Source organism: Ambystoma mexicanum, chromosome 7q (genome assembly GCF_040938575.1).
Source record: "Ambystoma mexicanum isolate Mex_15411 chromosome 7q, UKY_AmexF1_1, whole genome shotgun sequence".
Taxonomy (NCBI): domain Eukaryota; kingdom Metazoa; phylum Chordata; class Amphibia; order Caudata; family Ambystomatidae; genus Ambystoma; species Ambystoma mexicanum.
Window position 1 is genome coordinate 850893090 of NC_090941.1, and position 13172 is coordinate 850906261.

Below are 13172 nucleotides of genomic sequence, written 5' to 3' on the forward strand. Positions count from 1 at the left end.
AGTGCTAAGATATAATTCAAATAGGTGGGGGGCAGGGGAGGGCAAGATGGCTGCAAAAAGCAGGCAGCTACTAGTACTATGCCTGACAATTGAGGTAGTGCTGAACTATCACAGGACAAGGGGAGGTAGGAAGGGGGTGGGGTTGGGGGGGTAGGCAGCTGAAAAAGACAGGCAGCAACGATTACTATGCCTGACGGCAATTGAGGTAGGGCCGGAAAATTGACAGAAGGTGGGAGAGAAGGGACGGGAAGGAGGGGAAGGTAGGGAGTGAAGAGGAAGGGAGGGGGCATAGGGCACTAAAAGGCAAGCAGTGGGTGAGTGGGGGCAGAGAGACTCGCGGGGGCTTGGAGACACTCACAGGGGGCTGTGTTTAGTGGGGGCTAGGAGACTGAGACCCACAAACCGTGGGATCTGCACAGGAACATAAGTCATCCTCTGCACTTTTTCTTCAATACAAAGGTACTGTAAAGTCTGAGAGAACTTAACTCTTGCTGTAGAGTTGCCTGCATCTTCTACTACTCACAAGTCTAAACAGCTTTTGGCCCTACAAGTGCTTCAGCCTATTAAGACGTTTGCCCATTTACTTTGGCTTATACTGATTGACTCTGCTTAGGGGATCCAAAGTATTTGCCTGCTTAAGAATATTTGTGGTCTCTTGTTTGTTCTAAGAACCTTTTCCTTTAACCAATTTCTAAGACTTTTCTAAATGCAACAGTAAGATATTAATGTCCCCAACACCCTAGCTATTGAAGTCACCTGAGGATGTAGGTTGTGTCTGTGAGCCATCCCAAAAGGGTCTTTAATGATTTAGAAACTAAGAGTGTATAGTTTTGAAGTGTATTTGTGTATTGCATTTATATTGCTCCCTTCTGAAGAAGGTTTATTCTAACTGACAAATTAATAATTGTTAATTCAAGAAACCTTGTGTGTAAGTGGTTATTTGAATACTAGTCACTGAATCTCTGTGCAACTCCCATACAGCTCACATTGACCCCTCTTGAGATAGGCCTGGCTGCTCAGCCACACTACCAACCTGTGTAGTACAGACTTCTACCAAAGGTTGGGCTCCTATTGCCAGGAGATTTATCTGGGCCTACTTGTATTTAAATAAAACATTTATTTTTTACAATACAGTGTGCGGTTCTTTGGACCATTTGTATTACAATTTCTTTGCACTGACTCAACAGCCATCTCTCCCTCCTAAAATATGCCTGGCTGCTCTGTCTACGCTACCCTGAACTCAGATGGTACAGCCTTATGACATGCATTACTTACCGTATTAGCATTTCTGATGATTGTATCTGCTTAGATTCACATAAAGAGAGAAAGTATTAAGATGTCCATGTTTCTTCCACCCCAAGCGGGGAGGTAGGGAGGGTGTATGTGAATCTAAGCAGGTACAATAATCAAATGCTATTACGGTGAGTAATGAAGAGGGAAAATCGAGACCAAACCCATGCCCCCTCACCCCAAGCGCATATATATATAGAAGAACAGCAGGAAGAACAAGGAGCGCACTTATCATTTGAACCAGGCCCCAGCGCACCCATGGGTGACAAATATGCTGAAACACACCGACTTCACCAACAGTGCAACTTCCATTCTACATTAGAATCAATGCTGCAATATCAGAATCTACAAACACAAAAATCCCTGTTTAAAGGCATGCAAATGCCTATATGAATTAACATGGTCTAAATGCACAGTGGAAAGCCATGTTTCAGGAAAATTACAGCCAAGTTCATTTCCCTCACTGAACACTGGCTGCGGGAGCCTTCATCAATGTTCCTCGCAAAACATCCGACCTGCCAAGGCCGCACATTCAAGATAAGATTGCTTTCTGCAGACAGACATTTTTTAATTATCCACAAATGCAAATAAATCACGGCAACCCAGTGTGCTTTTTTTTTCTTTCCGGGAAAGAAAGACATTTTCTCAAGGACTCGCACAACATTTGAAACATAAATTGTAACAAGAATGGCGCAGTCCAGCGCCCAGGTGCAAACTGCTTTCTTCAGCTAAAAAGTTATGGGAACAAGGTCATATTGCAACAAGGTAGAATTAGATAATGGGGGCTGGCACAGCTAAATCAACACACTGACGCAAAAGGTTAATATCCAATTGTCAGTCTCACTATAAGGGCTACATAGGTAACCTACCACTTAGCAGCCAATAGCAGGAGGAGATAGGTTTCTGGGAGCTGATCCAATTCTGTGAGGTCAGCCTGCAGTGTGATTACAAAGCTGGCTTGCAAGCCAGCCCCGGGGAAGACGGCGCCTGAACTCGCGATGTGCACGATGCTCTGTGTTTTTTTTTCTTTTTTGCTGGCCAGAAATAAATGCAGTTTGAAACATGCTGCTGCCTGCTTGGGACTCTGTTGCATTTCTGGGGGCCATATGGGAGGTGTTGGGGCCTCCCATAGCTGGTGAGGGTATGGCTGCTGGCCCCCCACTGCCATGGGGGGGGGGGGAGAATCCAGCTTCTCCCCAACAGTAATGCAGGTCTTCTGATGCTTGTTAATCTGCTTAGAATCACATGCTGTGCATAGACTAGCGAGCAGTACCCAGAGTTGGAGGTGGGTTGTGAGAAGGAACAGTAGAGAAAAGATGTCTTAGTACTGCTTGTCCCACCTGAGAATCAGACCTAGAATGAGTGTCTAGGCAATAGTGTTTTGTAAAGGTGTGTACAGAACTCCAGGTTGCCGCTTTGCAAATGGACTCAAGAGGAACATTTGCAATGAATGCTATGGATGCCCCAGTGCCTCGAGTAGAGTGTGCTCTAGGCTTGAAGGGCAGTTCTCTCTTAGCAAGAGTAACAGTTTGATGCATTTGACAATCCACCTTGAGATAGCCGATTTAGAGAAAGGATCCCCTTCTCCACCAGCTGCCACTGAAACAAAGAATTGCTTAGTCTTTCTTAGTGGTTTAGTTCTTTCCAGTTAAAACATGACTGCCCTGCACACGTCTAGTGTGTGAAGGCTTCTTTCGGCCATGTTGGTAGGGTTCTGGAAGAAAGTGGGTAGTTCGATTGATTGGTTCTCATGGAACTTTGAGATAAATTTAGGCGCAAACCTGGGATGTGTGCGCAGAACTACCTTATCTTTGTGGACTGTAACAAAGGGGTTTAGAACAGAAAGAGCCTGTAGTTTGCTAACCCTTCTGATAGAAGTGATAGCCACTAGGAAGGCTGTCTTATAATCAGGTCCTTCAGACTTGCTTCATGCATAGGCTCAAAGGGAGCTCCCATGAGCCTGGTCAAAACCACATTCAGATCCCATCCAGGGGCTGGGTGAGAAATGGGAGGATAAATCCTCTTAACACCTTCCATAAAGGCTTTAATCACCAGTATTATCCACCACAAGACCTTTTATTGTGACGTGGTGTAGGCTGACAGAGCAGCCAGATCAACCTTTAGGGAATTGAAGACTAACCCAGTGTCCAACAGGTGGGTTAGATACAGCACAATGTGCGAGGGTGAGCAATCGATGGGATTGACGCCCTTGGAATTGCACCAGATGACAAAACGTTTCCATTTGCTGGCATAGCAATAACGTGTATTAGGTTTTCTCGCTTCCCAGAGTATGTCCATGTACCTCTGAGGGAGTTGCAGGTGTCCAAACTATGATCTCAGGAGCCAGGCTGCTAAATTCAAAGTTTGTGGGCATGGATGTAGGGTCTCCCCCCCCTGTCCTGAGACAACATGTTGTATGGGCAGGGTAGCTTGACTGGCGCGGAGAGGGACATTTCCATCAGGTGAGCGAACCAGGGTTGCCGGGCCCACATGGGAGCCACAAGTATCATGGTAACTGGTTCCTGGTGCATCTTGTTGATAAGGGGAGTCGGAGGGGAAAAGAGTAGACAAATTTCCCCGACCAAGTTATCCAGAGACAGTTCCCCTTGGATCGGTTCGGGGGGTACCTGGAGGCGTAGTCTTGGCATTGGGCGTTCTCCTGAATAGCGACCAGGTTGATCTCTGGGAACCCCCATTCTGCGAAGACGTTGGACACAATGTCTTTGTGCAGCCGCCATTCGTATTCTTCGGGCAGAGGGAAATCTCTGCTGAGTACATCTGCTAGAAGATTGAGTTCCCCTGGAACATGTTGGGACAACAGAAACATCTTGTGTTTGAGAGCCCATATCCAAATGTTTTGGGACAGCTTGGATAGCCCTGGATAGTGAGTGCCCCCTTGTTTGTTCAGGTAATACATAGCTGCCCTGCTGTCCGTTAAGATCAGCACTGTCTTCCCTTGCAGTTGCACCTGAAAGGCTTTCAAAGCTTTGAACACCGCTAACAGCTCCAGTAAGTTTATATGGTTGGACGCTACTTGAGGAGAGAAGCAGATGAGCTCCCCACCCTGTGAGAGATGCTTCTGTCGTGAGAGTGGCTTCCACTGCAGGGGTGGTGTAAGTCCCGCCCCCTCTTCAAGAGGTTTTCTCTTGACCACCACTGCAGAGAGAAGTAGGGCTGGCGAGACAACTACCAGATCTTCCCATTGTCCGCTGGCCTGACACCACTGGCTGTTGAGCCACTCTTGCATGGGACGCATGCGCAGCCGCGCGTGGGTAACCAAGTATATGCGTGACGCCATCATCCCTAGCAAACGCATGGCCTTGCGTACCGTCACCTCCCGACTGGCTACATATTGAGGGATCTGAAAAAGCATGTTCTGAACCCTCTCGTTGGAGGGGAAGATGAGTCTTCCGTCCGAATTAGGGGACTAAACTGGATTTCTTTTCATTGATCGAGAAACCCAGGCTGAAGAGATCTACTGTTTTTGGGTGTTCGAAAAACAAGCATCGAACGTGTCCCCCGTGATGAGCCAGTCGTTGAGGTAAGGGTAAACTGGGACTAATAGTCCGTGCAGGTGTGCTGCTGCCACTGCCAGGACTTTGGTAAACACCCTTGGCGCCGAGGCGATGCCGAAGGGGAGTACCTTGAATTGTTAATATTTGTCCTGGATCATGAACCTTAGATATTTACTGTGCGCCGACAACATTGAAATATGAAAGTATGCATCTTTCATGTCCAATGTTGCCATGAAGTCTCCCTGTTTCAGCAATGGGATCACCTCCTGCAGTGTAACCATGCAAAACCTCAGGGGTTTTATAAACTTGTTCGCTGGGCGCAGGTCTAGAACAGGGCGCATGGTGAGATCTTTTTGGATACAAGGAAGTACACTGAATAAATACCCTTGCTTACCTGAAGAATAGGGATGGCTTCCTTTCCCAGCAGTGCTTTCACCTCTTGGATCAGGATTTCCAGATGGTCCGGTGAAAGGCGTCGTGAGCGCGGCGGTCTGAACTGTGGAGGACGGGCGAATTCCACGCAGTAACCGTGGGCGACCGTCTTTAAGACCCACTGGTCGGAAGTTATCCCCTCCCATGCCCTGAGGAAAGATTTTAATCGCCCCCCTGACCAGGGTGACATGGGAGGGGACCTGGACTTGGTGGTCATTTCTGACCAGAGGCTGTGGCTCCTCTGGGATTGGTGCCTCTACCTTTGCTGCGTTTCTGACCCCTTGAGGGGTAGTAAGTGGGGCTTCAGATGTTTGATTTGTGTTGAAGTTACCCGTGCCGAAGTTGTTTTGACCAGCACAGGCTTGCCCTCGAAAGGACCGTCGAGAGTTATTACCCCTCTGGGAGGAAGGTTTCTGTGTAATTTGATGCAGAGATCCAATAGTCTCATGCTCCTTCTTGGCTGTCTCCAAAGCCTCATCTACTGCTTTCCCGAAGAGGTTAGTCTCCTCTATGGGTTTATTAATGAGGGAGGCCTGAGTCTCAGGTCTAAATCCTGATGTACGCAGCCAAGCGTGCCTTTTCAGTAGGGTCCCTTGTGCAAGAGACCTGCCTGCAGTTTCCGCAGTGTCCAGTGTGTTTTTCACCACAGTCTGGTTAACTATTCTTCCCTCCGTTACAATGGAGAGGAGCTTTGACTTGGTGGGGTCGGGACCCTCTTTGAGGCCTTGTTGGAGCAAATTCAATTGGGCATCAGCATAGCTTGTTAATAAAGTAGTATTAGCAACACGTATAGTGTATGCAGCTGCTGACGTGACAAGTTTGCCCAGGGCATACAGCCACTTCGATTCCTTGTCCAGGGGCGATTCTCCCGTGGCAAGAGTGACTCCCACTCGAAAGAGGGCAGGAGTACCCATCAGTGAAGCTGGGATGGCGTGCCCTTTGAAGTATAGAGGGTCGGAAGGGGAAGGGCAAAATCATTTTTCGACTCTTGGGTTCACTGCCCATGTGTGAGCAGGTGACACCAATGAGGGAGCTACCCTTCTCTTAACAGAGTTAAGGAGGGGGATGGATTAACTCGCCAGAGGTTTTTCCTTAATGATATCCTCCACAAAATCCTGCTCCGCTACCGCCTCTTGAGTGGCAATTTTAAAGTATTCAGCTGCTTTTTTCAACATGGAGTTGAATGCCATCTGGTCATCTACAGGAGAGGCCTGGCGAGCCGGGGTGGACGGAGGAGAGTCTAAGGACAAAACATCAGAGTCCTAATCTTGCAGTGTCCATGGGTCCTGACCTTCCTGCTGGGTTTCCTCCCAGTTGTCCGTAGTATCCTGTTGGTCTTCCTCGTAATTTTGCAGAAAAGAAGCTTGTTCTTCATTATAGATGTCTGGACCACGTCTTCCTGTTGGAAAACATGAGACTGATCTTCCTGAATTTGAAGGTTAGGGTCTACCCGAGCCCTTTTCGGGGGAGGATGACCAGAACTGATAATCTGCTCCAGCCGATCCATACACCCTTCAAATTTTTCTTATTCCATTCAGAGGACCCAAACGGGCCTACGTGACGAAAAACTACCTTCTCCACACTGCAGCGTCGAAAGGAGTCTCTCAGGGTGTCGGAAAGAGGCTCTCGACTATCCTCGTAAGCATCATCAGAATCGGGAACCCAATCCGCCGAAATTTTTCTGCGGCTTATCCCATAACCTTAGGCGGAACCGCGGTAAGGCCCACAGCCGCCGTAATACTTCCGATGCTGCTTTCGATAGTAGCCGAATCGTTGTGAGACAATGGCTCCGATGATTTATCGGCAGGTGTAATACCTTCCGCAGCACTAGAGGGCCTAGCGGTCGGTTTTCCGGGTAGAGGCCTAACCGTAGTTTTCGGACCTACTGAGGCCTTAGAGACCGTCGAAACGTTGGGCTCCCGCACTTCGACACGTGTAGGTTTCGGTGTAGCCCCCTTAGTATGTTTAGATTGCATAGTCGCAAAACGCTGCTGCAGATGCAGGGAAGGCATTGGATCTGAACGATCCGAGGGAACCGGCGAAGTTTTCAGCGGCCCTGCTGGCGCTTTTGCCTTTTTCGACGAAGGCATCAAAATTGGCTTAGGGGTTGTGTGCTTAGTGCGATGCGCTTGTACGCCCCTGTCACCGGGTGTAGTCCCCGTAGCAAGACCAGAGTTGAGCCTTAAAGGGTCGGAGACGAGACGGGCGTGGCGGACCTAGAAGTGTCCGCCTCAAGGTCTATAACATCCGAAATATCTGGGAAATACAAACAAAATTATCAAATAAAACAAACATACATATTAATAAGTTACAATATATTTTTACTTTGCTTAAATTACCACGCATATGAAAATTACTACACTATTGCTTACTAGTTCTTGAAGTAATCAGTAAACTACTCCCACCTCACAATATTGAATTTGGTATCCCTGGGAAGATTGCTCAACTCGGATCACAAGATCTGCATGCCCTTTTATGTGTTAGAGTTCATCATTGGACCAAATTCACACCGGATTACCACGCAAAAAGGATAGCCCTACACCACCTGTTATTTAAAGCACATTAGACAACACTCAATATTCAGAGTGTTGTTCTAACAATAGATGAAGGTTTGTTATCAAGTTCCATTACACATGGAGTGTTGCACAAAACAATGCTTTTTTGTACATTTTCTAAAAACACCAACCTGTATCACCAGGGCTTGAATCCATCTTTTCACTGGTTACAATACTCCCACTGGAAAAAGTTGTAGAAAACACACAGTCGATGGACACCTCTGCAGAGTGAGACGGCAGGTTATGAGGGGTGGATGCCCCAGGCTGTGAAAAGTTTTCCTGAAGTAGGAAATAAATTACTATATTCAGACGAAACGTATTAACATGTTATACATAGGAAATACTCAATGCAACAAGTGCAACTTAAGTGTACAAGACCTTGGAAATAGAAGTTAATCACTGCTTAATTTGCCATGCAGAAATGTACATGTACACACACACACACACACACACACACACACACACACACACACACACACACACACACACACACACACACACACACACACACACACACACACACACACACCAAACCCCCCCGCCACCCAGGCGTCCCCAGGCAGCCTCCAGAAGCTTCTGAAAGAAATCTTTTCGTTCAGAAGTCAGAATTCTTCTTGAAAGGATTCCTTTCAGAAAGAAAAGTTCCTGTTGCACTGCGGAATGAAAAATCACCTCCCACTGTGCAACCGGAACGCTTATTTGTAATGGAGGCGCCCCTTTGTGCATGACAGGAAGGAAGAAAATACTGGAGAACTCCTGCTTACTGGTTCAAGTCGGCGTGGTGCAGCTTAGGGAGCCGGATGTCTGCCTTGTAGAGGAGCCCTTCGCGGCAGCAGATATGAAAACAATACTTTTTAATTAAGTGTATGTGTATTCATGTGTATGATGGATGTTAGTATGTATGTGCGCATGCAGGGTGAATTATGCAGAGTATGTGAGTGTAGGCTCTGCGAGTGCCTGTGACTGAATGCATTTTTGATGTATGGTAGCAAGTCTTATAATGTGGCACATTCTCAATGAGTAATGCTGTACCTCGGCTTTGGGGTGATGAGGTCTGCAAAGAGAATGCACTGCACCATCTATACGTGCCATATGCTTCTGTAGCAGTGCGCTAGGCTTTTATCCAAAAGTCAGCGCATCTCAGATTTAATGGCACAGACCACATCTTTAGCTGTTTGGCATCAGTGCAGAATGCTAAAGGACGTTTCTAGTCACATTCCTAAAGCTTCTTGCACACAATTTACTGTAGCAATGAATTCAATATTTCTGCAAAGAAAAGTCATACAGCTTCATCATTTACAACAACGGAGGCTGGTCATAAATGCTATGTTAGCAGCTTATCGCCTAGATCCAAAAGTTGCCTTTTTTGCCACACGCCCTTTTCCTTCACCTGACAGCAGCACTGAAATGTTTCAAAGACTCTGGACATCGTTTAGCGAGCAGAATGGTAGCCTGTTCATAGAAGGTAGTCATAGTTTGGGATGATTCCCGAGTTTGTGAAGTTACAGAGCATGCGCACATCCATGAGCAATTGTCGCTGTTAGGGAGATGAACAAGTTACTCTATTACCTGGTAACGTTCTTTCGATGGGATGGTCTGATGACATATTCCATATCTATGACAGTAATCACCACAGCTGTGCTGCTTCGGAAAATCATTCGGCGTCTGCGTCGATACGCCGTCCTCGAGGGCCTCCATCGGGCCAACGTCACCGGATGTTAAAAGTAGGACGCACGACGCCCGTAGCCTCAGTTGTAGTTTTTTCCCAGAACGTGTGGCACCAATCTTCTGCCAGTATGACCACAGAAAGCCTTGCGGAAATGTAAGCTGCAATCGCATAATTCTGTAGCGGGGTAGGCAGCGATATGGAATACGTCGTCGGACCATCCCAACGAAAGAACGTTACCAGTTAAGAGAGTAACTTGTTCTTCGAGGGGATTGGGTCCTCCGACGTATTCCATATCTATGACAGACTCCCAAAGCAGTACCAACATAAGGAGGTGGGAAAAGAATTTAGAATATACACATTTAGACTGCCCAATCAAATTGCAGAGTAAAGGACCGCCTTGCCAAAGGCCAGATCCTGCCCATGGATAGAATCGAGGGAGTAGTGACGTACAAAAGTATGGACCGAAGCCCAGGTGGCTGCATCACAGATGTTACGAATAGGAACACTCCTCTGCAGGGCAGTAGAGGCAGCCATACCCCTGGTAGAATGGGCCCATAAGCCTACCGGAGGGTCCTCACCCACCAAGCGGTAACATTCAGAAATTGCCAAGGTAATCCATCAAGACAGTCTGCTTAGTAACAGCTTGTCCCAAACGCCTTCCAGCGTAACCAATAAAGAGCTGATCGTCCACTTTGACCCGGGACATGCGAGAAATGTAGAAACTTAAGCTCTCCTAGGATCCAGCCTATGAAGCCTCTCCTCATCCTTGCCAGGATGTGGTGGGAGGATAAAATGCTGGAAGAATAACCTTCTGGCTTAAATGAAATTCCGACACCACATTCGGAAGAAGGGAAGGACGAATTCGAAGGACAACCCTGTCCTTATGAAACACAGTCAAGGGTGGCTTAACTGAAAGTGCCTATAACTCACTCACTCTGCGAGCGGAAGTGACCGCAACTAAAAACAGTTTTAAGGGTTAACAGTCTCAAAGGACAAGAATGCAAAGGCTCAAAGGGAGCACACATTAGAAACTTGAGAACAAGGTTCAGATCCCAACCGGGCACCTGGAAAGGTGACGGAGGGAACACATTAGTGAGCCCTTTCAGAAACTGAGAAATTAAAGGGATTTTAAAATAAGAACACTCCTCAGACGAGCGCTTAAATATGGACAGCGTCACCAGGTAACCTTTAATGGTACCCACTTGCAGGTCCCTGTGGGCCAAGGAAAGCAAAAAAGACAGAACGACAGGAATGTCACATGAAAAAGAAGCCACATTCTTAACCCTGCACCAGTCGCAGAACTTTCTCCAACGGCAACGGTACAGGGACTTTTGTTGCCGGCCGTCTGGCCGAAAGCAACACCTCCATCACGCCTTCAGGGAGGTCCCAATCCTTATACCTCAACCTTTCAGAAGCAAAGCATGAAGGTTGAGAGATCCGACCTCTGGATGGAGAACCGGACCCCCCCCCTCCCGTGAGAGCAGATCGTCTCGGTAGGGAAGACTACGTGGAGGGCAGATGGACAAGCCGAGAAGGTCCAGATACCACGTCCTCCGGGCCCATGCCGGAGCAATGAGGATCATCCGGGAACCGAACCTCCGTAACCTCTGCAGTACTTGCGGGATGGCGAGGACTGGAGGAAACGCGTACAGCAGTGGGAAGGACCACTCCACCACAAACGCGTCCCCTAAGGCCCCTCTTTGAGGAAATTCCCGCGAGCAAAACCCTTCACACTTCCGGTTGACACTGGAGACGAAGGGTTCCCCAAAAGGCAAAGATCTCCATGAGAATCTCCCGAGCCAGCTCCCACTCGTGAGAGATCGTGCTCTGCCTGCTCAGAGCATCCGCCGTCTCATTTCGTCTCCGGCCAGATGAACTGCCGAGATCGAAATTTCCTGCTGGATGGCCTAGAACCAGAGCTGCATCGCCTCCCTGCACAGAGGAAGTGACCCTGCCCCCCCCCCTTTTTGTTGAGGAAGTGTATGGCCACTGTGTTGTCCGTCAGAATCAGGACGTTCTTTCCTCGCACAGTCGGCAGGAAAGCCTTCAGGGCAAGCCTAATGGCCCTCAGCTCCAACAGATTGATAGGGAGTCTGGACTGCGACGGAAACCGACGACCGCTGACTGTCAACTCATTGGCATGAGCTCCCCATCCCGTGAGGGATGCGTCCGTCACTATTGTCACCTCTGGCCAGGGCAGCCAAAATGAGCCCCCCCACCCCTCATCAGATTGCCTTAGTCGGCCCACCACAGAAGGTCCTGGGCGACCGAGGGCGGCCCTTGAACGGGGTCCGACATCTTGCCGGAGGACTTTGACCACTGCATTTTGAGAGCCCACTGCAAAGATCTTATCCGCAGTCGGGCATCTGGCACCAGAAGAATGCAGGATGCAGAGCAGCCTCAAGAACTCGAATACCGGGAGACTCTAGGCATGTCGAAACTTGCGTACCATCTGCTGAATGTGAAGAGCCCTCACCTGGGGAGCAAAACACTGCCCCTGGGAAGTGTCGAGCACTGCTCCGATGTACTGGAGCTGCTGAGTTGGCGTCAAGTGGGACTTCAAGTTGAGGGAGAAGCCCAGCTTGTGGAGGGAGTGGCAGGTGACGGACAGAGGATCCAGGACTTGCTCGGGAGAGCTCGCCCTGATCAACCAATCGTCCAGGTAGGGGTAGACGTGAATCCCCCTTTCCTGAGATGCGCTGCCACCACCACCATGAGCTTGGTGAAAACCCTCGGAAGGAGGTCAAACCGAACGGCAGGACCCGAAACTCAAAGTGCGAGTCGCCAACCGCGAACCTCAGGTACTTCTTGTGCTTGGGATGGATCACCACATGAAAGTAAGCGTCCTTGAGGTCGAGAGACACCAACCAGTCCTGAAGTTGAAGGGCCTGGAGGACTTGAGAGTAACCATCTTGAACTTGTCCTTCCTGAGGAGTTTATTCAAACAGCGCAAGTCCATGATGGGTCTCAATCCCCCGTCTTTCTTCACAAAATAAGGGGAATACCATCCCTTGTTCCTCTCCGCTACAGGCACCAGTTCTATGGTGCCTTTCTCCAGCAGGGCTTGCATTTCCTGCGCAAGGAGCGGATCCGAACTCTTCAAAGAGAGATTCCCTGGTGGATTGTCGTGAGGCCTCTGCCGATAAGGAAGACAGTAGCCGTGGGCTATGATCTCCAGAACCCACACATCTGAAGTAATGGCATGCCATTCTACAAGATGCTGCGCCAGCCTTCCCCCAACCGGCGAACCATGGGGCCTGGCCTCATGACTGAGCTGAAGCGGCTGCGGAATTGCCTGAGGGCAAAGAGGCAACTGCCCGAGCGGCCTTGGCACCTTGAGTACCCAGTTTACCACCTCTGGCACTCCTACGGTGGCCCCTTTGACTTGCAGCTCCTCTCGATTTACTAAAGGATGAGTAATAACAAAAAAGGAACCGCCCCTCCATTGCTGTCCCCTAGGACGAAAAGTCGGAGGTTGGCGAACTGCAGCGCTCAACGACTTCGCTGCAGCTTTTGAGGTCTGCAACCTCTCAAGGCTCTCGTCAGCCTTACTGCCAAAAAGATGTACACCATCGAAGGGCTTGTTGAGGAGCTGGGCTTTCACATCAAGAGCAAACCCCGAATTCCGCAACCACGCAAACCTGCGTATTACGGTGCTCGCCGCCATGGACCGGCTGACACAGTCTGCCATGTCCAGACCCGACTGAACGG

The 13172-nt window shown here is 48.8% G+C and overlaps 1 protein-coding gene across 4 annotated transcripts in view; it reads right to left on the bottom strand.

Annotated features, from left to right (window-relative positions):
* CEP295 (centrosomal protein 295) overlaps positions 1-13172 on the bottom strand; it is a 721329-nt gene that overhangs the window by 355134 nt on the left and 353023 nt on the right. For all 4 annotated transcript variants that reach the window (XM_069639287.1, XM_069639289.1, XM_069639288.1 and 1 more), the window contains one exon: positions 7924-8071. In XM_069639287.1, coding sequence (XP_069495388.1) covers positions 7924-8071 — 148 coding nt within the window. The remainder of the gene's footprint in view (positions 1-7923; positions 8072-13172) is intronic.